General features: G+C 35.9%; 2 protein-coding genes across 3 annotated transcripts; one reads left to right on the forward strand and one right to left on the reverse strand.

Moving 5' to 3' along the window:
- The first annotated feature begins 634 nt into the window (after nucleotides 1–634).
- rogdi (rogdi atypical leucine zipper) lies at nucleotides 635–7,415 on the forward strand. The gene is made up of 11 exons (XM_055192667.2): nucleotides 635–853; nucleotides 1,428–1,499; nucleotides 1,587–1,669; nucleotides 1,833–1,887; nucleotides 3,793–3,873; nucleotides 4,013–4,108; nucleotides 4,578–4,676; nucleotides 4,763–4,876; nucleotides 4,970–5,019; nucleotides 5,122–5,248; nucleotides 5,420–7,415. Exons 1-11 carry the CDS (start codon nucleotides 779–781, stop codon nucleotides 5,459–5,461), a joined length of 894 nt encoding a protein of 297 aa, XP_055048642.1. The 5' UTR covers nucleotides 635–778; the 3' UTR covers nucleotides 5,462–7,415.
- A 630-nt stretch (nucleotides 7,416–8,045) lies between these two features.
- Nucleotides 8,046–9,950, reverse strand: smim22 (small integral membrane protein 22). Of its 2 annotated transcripts, none has more exons than XM_055192720.2 (4): nucleotides 9,663–9,950; nucleotides 8,972–9,132; nucleotides 8,818–8,885; nucleotides 8,046–8,708 (listed from the first exon to the last, which is right to left on the reverse strand). In XM_055192720.2, the coding sequence occupies exons 2-4, from the start codon at nucleotides 9,096–9,098 to the stop codon at nucleotides 8,661–8,663; spliced, it is 243 nt and encodes an 80-aa protein (XP_055048695.1). In that variant the 5' UTR covers nucleotides 9,099–9,132; nucleotides 9,663–9,950; the 3' UTR covers nucleotides 8,046–8,660. The 2 variants fall into 2 exon arrangements, with proteins under 2 accessions (XP_055048695.1, XP_055048696.1); XM_055192721.2 differs by having other exon boundaries at nucleotides 8,972–9,146.
- Between the last annotated feature and the right edge of the window lie 40 nt (nucleotides 9,951–9,990).

The raw sequence follows: 9,990 nt of genomic DNA on the forward strand, positions 1-9,990 counted from the left end.
TCTGATGGCTACTTCCAGCAGGATAATGCACCATGTCACAAAGCTTGAATCATTTCAAATTGGTTACTTTAACATGACAATGAGTTCACTGTACTAAAATGGCCCCCACAGTCACCAGATCTCAACCCAATAGAGCATCTTTGGAATGTGGTGGAACGGGAGGTTCGTGCCCTGGATGTGCATCCCACAAATCTCCATCAACTGCAAAATGCTATCCTATCAATATGGGCCAACATTTCTAAAGAATGCTTTCAGCACCTTGTTGAATCAATGCCACATGGAATTAAGGCAGTTCAGAAGGCGAAAAGGGGGTCAAACACAGTATTAGTATGTTGTTCCTAATAATCCTTTATTACCCAGTAACCACATAAAAGTATGCATTGCTTTACCATTGATTATTAAGAATATAGGTATGAATAATTTTGGGCATTGGACATTTTGTCAATGTAAAAAATAGCAAATATTTTTTATTAATATCATCTTGGGTGATTTCCAGTCCGAAGTTTCCCATTCACCAAATGAAAATTGACCATATTAAAATTTTGATAAAATTTTGTTTTGATTAAATTTTAGCACGACTGTACATTTTGCTGCGTCAACCCTGATATTGAAGGTTCTAACCCGGAATATGTCGCTGTTACACCAACCGGAAGTTAGAGTGAGAGGGAGGCGGTGTCAAAGATAATTGTTTATGAGGGATCGTCTCACTATTCATACTAAATAACGGACTTGTCGGGCTATTTTAAACACGTTTCATACTCAACAACATTGACTGGTAATGCTCGGATCAGATCGGTCTACGCTGTCGGAACTAAAGATGACCGCCGCCAGTCAAGCAGAGAGGACTGTACTGGTAAAGACATTTATTTGTGTTTGTTACATCTAACGTTACCAGACATTAGACAAGCAAATACGAGGCCACCATAATTTCAAATGCACTGCAAAAACAATTGTTAATATCCGTTTGCTTTAATTACTTGCTTGTGCATTGCAGTTACAGTTTTGCAGAGCAGCTAACGTTAGTGGGGCAAAGTCCAAATTCATCTGTGTTCAGAAATGCTTTAAACACTGATTTGTCATGCGTTATCAATACCTCTTTTGATGTCGTAAATGCGTTACGACACCAAATGCATTACGAGTCTTTTTAAATTATTTGGCTTATTTTCTATTTTAGAGATACAACAGAATTAAACGCATTAATCGACCAAAAAAGAAAAATCATTATAGGTGTTTGACGTCACACCGATCGGTAGATGATATCAAAGTCTGCGCAGCGCTGCATGAATTCAAACACAGCTATTAATTTACCTTTTATGTTTTTCAACCTCTAGTGTAACAGAAATGTGAAATAATGATAAGTCTACAATACTTTTAATGCATTGATAATAAATAAATGAGTACTGAGGCTTTCAGGTTGTGCTTTTTAGGAGGAAGAGTTTAATTGGCTGCTCAAAGAAGAGGTGCATTCAGTGCTGAAACAGCTGCAGGACATTTTGAAGGCAAGTCCAGTCATCATTTGTTTGTACATAAGAAATCTGTATTGTGCAAGTGGATTACTTAATAAAGTGTGTGTGGTTTCACCAAAGGAGGCATCTAGGCGGTTTTCGATGCCATCACCATGTCTGGAAGGACAACTGAAACAAGAGAACTTCATTCTGGGCAGTTCTACGTAAGATACTAATATAGGATTAAACTATACAGAATCTAGCCAGATACATAAATCTATTGTCAGTTATTGTTATTTAACAAGCATGCGTATGACATTTGAAGCTACGTATAACACAGTAGAGAAAGAGCCTTATTTCATATAAATACTGTTTGTATTTTATTAGGATGGACCAAGTTAAAGGAGTCTTGACGCTACAAGGAGAAGCTCTAACTCAGGCTGTAAGTGTTTTACAACAAACTAACAAATGAAGTGTTTCGCAACAAACCAAAAAATGAAGATGGCTTTTAGCCCTATAGTTGATTTTAAGTGTGTTTTTTAATATATGTAGGTAGGGCTGGGCGATATGGCCAAAAAATTATCAAGAAAATGTTTTCCATATCAGTCGATATCAGTAATTATCATGATAAATAACAAATCTTTATTCCTGTCAAATTTAAAGGCAGATTTTTGCTCCTGAATGAAAGTTGTAAAAACCAGACAGTTAATAATCGTTTTAAACTACTTTTTATTCAGAACATGACAAATACAAATACTAAAATCTTGTTTGTCTGTATTAAATGTAAATATATTTGTTATGAAATCAACACATTTCTGACACAGACAGCAGCAGGCTACTGTCACTTTAAGACCCAAGACAGACTGCTTGAAGTTTCAATATACTGAGTAACATCCAGCTGTATATATTCACTTAAACAAGAAAGAAAACTTAGTTCAGTGATCACGCGTGTGTTATACATATACGAGCTATAGACGGTTTCATCGGACGCACGTGATACACGTCTGGATCCGAACTTTACTTACGGTTTCGGTTTTTTTAATGGTCTGACTAGTTGCTAAACTGATCTCTTGAACAAATGCCTCATCGAAAATAACAAATGTTTTGGTTTCCTAGGTAATCTATGTGTTGTTTTTTTGCTTGTTATATAAATAAACTACGTTTTAAAGTACTTTGTTGTTATTTATTATTAGCGGAGTTTAGCGGAAGTTATGTGCGGACCGTGACAGCTGCTTGTTTATGTTGTTACTGCTGAAACCATCTATACACGCTGATAATTGGATGTCAAGAGCGTCACGTTTCTGTGGGAGCGCACACTCATACAGTATATTCACTGCAGTAGTGGATCTGCTGTTTTTCCTCAGTTTCCTGAATTTGTGAAAGTCTTGTAAATATACTTTTAAAGCTGTGCGGACGTGTGCGCGTGCAAGGCGAACGCTGAAATAAAGTACAGTATACTGTAAATAATTTGTCTGCTGTGTTCCAGGCTTTGACGAACCTTGTTTGCGCATCCAATATTACACAAAAGGAAAGTGTTTCCGCGCATTTGGATTCGGTGATTTTGTCCGCGTTATCCGCGTCGCGAAAATCATAGGGCTCTACTAATAAATTAATAGCTTGCCTCATCTTACTCCACTCCTTCAAGTCTAATTGACACTGTGATTGTAAACCAAGAGCTCGTGCCGCATCCGGAAGTGCTTGCGCAACATTACTCACAGTGCGTAAACATTATCGATCACTGTCGTTATCGGTTTATCGGAAAAGTTTATATCGGTAAAATTATCGTTATCGAATTATCGCCCAGCACTATATGTAAGACTACATTCAGCACAACATCACCTTGCTGTCAACTAGTAAAGGTGCAGTGTGTAAATTTTAGCGGCATCTAGTGGTGATGTTGCGAATTGCAACCAATGGCTTAGTCTACTGCTCACCCCTCGCTTTTGCAACACATGGAGAAGCTACGGTAGCCACCACAGAACAAACATGTCATTGTCAGAGACAACTTGGTAAAAAAATAGTCTGTTAAGGGCTTCTGTAGAAAAATGGGGGCACAAAATGGCGACTTCCATGTAAGGGGACCCTCAGTGTATGTAGGTAAAAAGATCTCGTTCTAAGGTAATAAACACATAACGGTTCATTACGAAAGGTCTTTATACAGCCCTGATTATATAGTTTTGTATATTATTTTGAATTTCTGTCAAAAGATCCTTCTTAAAGTTACACACTGCACCTTTAAAATCACAATGCAGTTTATTAAATATTCAGAAAAATATATAGTAAATGTGTAGTAAAACTAAAAATATTTTGATAAAATGATTAGATAAAAATCTATTTTTCTTTGCAGGATGTTAATATCAAAGTTGCAAAGAGCAGTCAAGTCATGCACTTTGCATTCCGAGATGATAAACAGTGGAAATTGCAGCAGGTATTTTGTCTTTCTTTTACTCTTTTTTTTGTTTAAAAACTAAATCTAATCAAAACAAGATCTGCCTATTATCTTGTTTGAAGGCTGGATTTTACTCCTTTACAAATAGAAATGTTAAAACCACCCTGCCCTATTTCAGATCCAAGATGCTCGAAACCACGTGAACCAGGCTCTGCAGTTACTAAGCAGCCGCGATGAGAGTTATTACTTCAGGACTGGGGCTGAAGTTAACAAGGTTTGTCATCTGGAAGCTATTTTAGGTTTGTCACAAATATTTGCTGAGCTAAATGTCCTGGTAAGCCATAAATACAGCTGAAGCTGTGCAGTGCAAGTTATTTATTTTTTGTATTTTCGATACTAATGCATTTTTAGCCTACATTGTGTTGTATTACTAGTCTAAAAATAGGTTGTCCAAAATATGCAAGAATAACAGTCATTTAAATGTCATATAGAGAAATACACACTTCATTGTGGCTGATAAAAATATTCATAGCCAAAAATCCCAAATTTGAAAACATTAGGTTTGGCAACAAGTTGTGTTTGTGTATTTAGCAGACGCTTTCATGCGAAGTGGCAATACAATCAAATTAATCTGTACAGATTGTCAATCAGTACGTGTCATCTTGGAATGAAACCCATGACCTTTGCATTGGTAGCACTATTGAGCTACTCGATCCCTAAGCAAGCTGTTACGTGTATTTCAGCTTATGGATGCAGTGATGCTACAACTGACCCGAGCCCGTAATAGACTCACCACCCCAGCCAGCATGACTCTTCCTGAGCTTGCCTCCAGCGGCTTAATGGTTAGTTTGTGGTTCTTCGCAATTCAAGCTAGCTAGCTAGCTATTACAAATCTCCAAGTGATGATGTCTCTCTATCTTCTTTCTAGAGAATGTTCACACCTCCAATGCCTGGGGACGTGATGGTCAACTTCTACATAAATCTTAGCAAACTGTGTCTGACGGTGTACCAGCTACATGTACTGCAGCCTAACACTACCAAGGTACCATTTACGTTAGAGTTGATCAAATGTAGCACTTGAAAGCACTCAGATCATCTTGTTTGACAAATGCAAAACCGTTTTATTTTGTGTTAGAACTTCAAACCAGCAGGAAGTTCAGTGCTGCACAATCCAGGAGCGATGTTGTAAGTGCTCACATTTCCTCTTTCATATTGCAACACTTGCAGCCAGTCTCATAACATGTAATGCATATTATTTTTGATAGTATCTGATTTCTCTCTCTTTAGTGAATACAACAACACTAAGTTTGAGGTCAGTCATGTGCATAAGGTGGAGTGTGTGGTGCCGTGGCTGAATGACACTTTGGTGTTCTTCACCATTTCCCTGCAACTCTGTCAGCAGCTTAAAGATAAGGTGGGTGTGGCCTATTGAAACCGTATTATAAGTCACCTGCATAGTCATTGTCATGCTAACATTCAGAGGGTGAAATAGCCTGGTTTGATCTGTAAATTAATGATATTCTTTAACATCTTGAAACAAACTTAATTTTTTTAATAAAGGATGAATTTGCTTTTTTGTTTGCAGATTTCCGTGTTCTCTAGTTTCTGGAACTACAGACCCTTTTAAGTTGTATGTATCTGACCAAAACATGAAATATAATATATTATTATGCTCTAGGATGCATTAGGAACAAAAATGTGAACGGGTTCAACGAAGTGATGTCTTGTGACCTTTACTATATGACTAGATATATATATATGTGTGTTTCGTTTATTACGTGAAGCACACAAAGTTTATTGTACTGTATGCGTAATGCAACAAGTGTAGTGGGTTGTGCATGTAGAACAAATGTTGAATGCGTTCATTTGAAACAAGCTTTCAGACGAAGGCATTCAAAGACAGTTTGTTCCTTTGTGTTCGTACAGTATTTGTTGTTTATGTCAGTGTTGATTTATTTGTTCATAATTTTGCCTATTTAAGCTTAAAGGAATAGTCAATTTTCTAGAAGGAAAAATCCAGATGGTTTGCTCACCACCATGTCATCCAGGATGTTGATGTCTTTCTTTGTTCGGTCGAGAAGAAGTTGTGTTTTTTGGGGAAAACATTGCAGGATTTTTCTCATTTTAATGGACTTCTACTTCTTCTACTACTTTAATAGACACCAACAATTAACACTCAACACGTAACAGTTTTTTTTTCGGCGGAGTTTCGGGGGACTGTGGACGACCCCAAGCGGGGCATGGGTGTCTTGTCTAGCGGAACGATTGTCATTTTTGACAAGAAAAATAACAAATGTGCACTTTTAAAGCACAACTTCTCGTCTAGATCTGGTCGTGATGCTCCAGGTGACCCCACGCAATACGTCAAGAGGTCACAGAGGACGAACGTGAAACTCTGCCCCAGTGTTTACAAGTGTGTTGAAAGAGGACCGTTCCGACGTTGTTGTATGTCAACTGATAGTAATTAATGTCTTTGTGTCAGTTTATTGTTTAAAATGGTCCGCAAATATGCGTTTTATATATGTAACACGTGACCTCCCTACGTCACTACGCATTTACGTTAGGTCGCGCTGGACCGGACCTAGACGAAAAGTTGTGGTTTAAAAGAGCATATTTTTATTTTTCTTGTCAAAAATGACAATCGTTTGGCTGGATGGGACCCTTGTGCCTCGTTTGGGATCGTTTGTAGTCCTTTGAAACTCTGTTGAGGGGAACTGTTACGTGTTGAGTTAAGTATTAATTGTTGGTGTCTATTAAAGTCCATTGGATTGAGAGGGGTCCTGCAATGTTTTCCTCGGGAAACATGGTTTCTTCTTGACTGAACGGGGAGGGACATCGGCATTGTGGATGACATGATGGTGAGTAAATTATCTGGATTTTTCTTTTAAGAAAATGGAATATTCCTTTAAATGAAATGCTACAAAATACACACGGTTATTGTTCCGGTTATTTGTTAAAAGGACTTCTTTTAATTGTTGACTACATTCTTTATACCTCCGTTTTTGTCCTGGGGTTGTATGTTTAAAACCGAACACTAAATGAATAGTATACGCTTATGAGATATTTATGTAGTATCTGAGACGGGGACCATTATCAGTGCAACAAACTAAATGTATTAAGATCATTATCATAAACCTCACTATGCTTGAATATCAATGTGCATTAATAACCAGCAGTGTATTTGCCACTGTATCTCAACTGTGGTATGATTAGTCTTTCATATTCCAGCATTTTATTATCACGTCACACATTCCCGAAGATAAGATCATTATGGAGCCATGTGTGGCATTTATAATAGCAGTCATTACATAATGAAAATAAAAATATATATTTTTTTCTGATGCTTTGAGTTCTGTTCTGAAGTCTGCCTACAGATTTGCTATAGGTTTCTATGTGATTGTATCTTATTTGGTCTTTATTTATTGATGTTTTCTGTTATTTCCTGTTAAATGCACTTATGTTTTGTCCTTCGTGATTTCAATGATGTAATTTAGATACTTATTTAAGGAAAACTTGCAAGCCATTTTAATGATTTCTTGCTTAATAGTATTTTGTGCAATAAACATAATATATGAACACTATTTTGCTTATGTGTTACTTTTTTACTTTAGACATCTGTTAGAGCAGTGCTTCCCAAAATTTTGATTTTGCGATCCACTCAAAGAGGTATAATCTATCCAAGGACCCACCAATATATTTTAGATGGAAATATTTTATACACATTTTACCTCTTAAATAATTGAGTTGTTTTATTTTCCTTGTCATTTTATTAATAAAGTGTATGTTAAATATCAAAATTCATGGTATATCTTATCAAAATTATAGTCATTAATTAGACTAAACTGTTTTTGTCATTCACCAACCACAACAGCAAAGCGACATTGCTCGGGTTTGAAAAAACCTGTGTTAACGAATTTATGATGTATAGGCAACAAATTTAAATTTTAAAGGCTTTTATTTTGTGCATTTATATGGCAACCAAAAAGTAGATTTTTCAGCATTTGTTTTTGTCATTTATTGCTTACAACAGTGGTTCTCAAACTCGGGGGTGTGAGATGGGGCCAGGGGTCCCCGGTTATGACTTTTTTTTTATAGATGCATTAATTTATCATTAATTCTGTGTAATTACGCTTTAGAAAATTAAGGCTACTAACCAACAGCAATATGTTGTATCATTTAATGTTTTGATTAATTCAAATTCTAAGGTTGAGATTTGTTTTATGTCATGAATTTTCTTTGGGAGGTCCCAAAGGAAGGCACCATACATGAGGGGGGTGCACACCAAAGAGTTTGAGAACCATTGGCTTACAAAGTCTTAATTTATACAAATAATGTAGTACACTCTAGAAATATTTCCATAAATAAAACATTGGTTACAACAGTTTCTGCTTTTCTTATCAATAAAGTGAGCTATTTCAATTTTTTAAATATAAAATTATGAAAAATCTCAAAGTGCACTGTACATTTCAGTTTTATCAGTCAGAATAATAGAAATCCAACACATCTTATATGGCTGAGTAAAGTATAAAGTGTTGGCTTAGTAGAATCTGGGATAACTAGGTTACAGATTAACAAATTCTTTCAAAATGAAATGTCAATAGAGATGTTTTTGTCTTGGCATGCAACATTCAGTATGCAACTTCTGTAGAGTATGATTTAACAACCCCTGGCTAAATATTAAATGGATGTTTGACATAATAAGGAAATATCTTTCACCTTTATCATCCTTAAAAGAAAGTATCTACAATTTCCAGTAACTTGTGCAAGTATGATTAGTAACTTACTAATTCAACTAGTGTATTATTTTGTGTGATTTGCATTGAAGATCACGGCTCCATGCCCATGTTGTCGATGCCCACCTTCTGTCTTCTTGGCTGTAATGTGTAAACAGTTGTTGGCAAAAATGTAATGAATAGTATTTTTATTCATCTAAAGATATGTTATCCCTTAAGTTACACCAGTAGCATGTTAAACACAACACACCTTTTCATCACAACAGCAGCAGCAACAGCAGCGGATAAGAACCAAGATAACAAGCAAGAGGACCATGCCTATGATGAAAACACATGTAACATTGTCTTTATTAGGTAAACGGATCATAATTCCTTACTGTGAGCAATTTTATATTATAACTTGCCTATAAAGATGAAGAAAACTGCAAAGGAGGCAATGTCCCAGTCCGACTGAAAGAAGTTCTTTGACTGTATCCTCGAGACCACATCATTGAACTGGTTCTCAAAATCCTGTTGAACGCTCTTATCCATGACTTCAGTGTAAAGTTGCGTTGGTAAAAGTATTCTGGTAATACAACACTATTTTTTTTTAAATTGCATGTTTAAAATCCAGATGTCCATAATACAAGCATGTCTATAGAAATGTACTTTGATCCAAATTCAACCAGTGGAAAATAAAACTAATTCTTTAGGAATTACTTAAAATTAAATTTCCTTTTATATAATAACCAAACAATAAAGTATTAGGAACGTTCTTTTAGGTTTCATTCTAGTAACCAAATATTGTTAGCTGGGACCAGCTAACCAGCTGCTAAAAACTAAAAAGACGTGGTTCCAATTCTCACATTATAGTTTCATTTATTCAGACGGTATTTTTTAATCAATGACATATAGCTTTGTGTTAAATTGTTTTAATACCTTAAATTTAACAGTTTCCTTGTAATGACGAACATGAACATGACGAACTCTACATCCGTCTTTCATGTAGATTAGTCGTATGTAACATAAATTAATTTCTAATCCAAATGTATTGCTTATTTCTATTTCATAAATAGTTTTAATATATCTTTCATAACATATTCATCGATCACTCACCTGTTGTTTTCCTTTTCGTATTTCCGGGTTACTGCGCTACACCTGTCACGGGCAGCTCGTCAGATCGCTCAAATAGATTGCGGAAGAGCAAAGATGTGATGATTGCATAAAACACACTGCCAACTGTCAAGTCAACTGCGTTTTTATGTTAAGTTGGTTTCATGCAGATTAATTACTGCACAATACACGATTGGTATAGATAAGCAGTCAATATTTCACATCCAAACTGAGTTTTGTGAGGTTTGTGAGGTTTAGCCAAAGACTACACAAATTACCAAATTGACGCAGTTCACTTTGAATGGGGAAAAGTGCAAAGAAACTTCCGCCT

Source organism: Misgurnus anguillicaudatus, chromosome 19, assembly GCF_027580225.2.
Source record: "Misgurnus anguillicaudatus chromosome 19, ASM2758022v2, whole genome shotgun sequence".
Taxonomy (NCBI): Eukaryota; Metazoa; Chordata; class Actinopteri; order Cypriniformes; family Cobitidae; genus Misgurnus; species Misgurnus anguillicaudatus.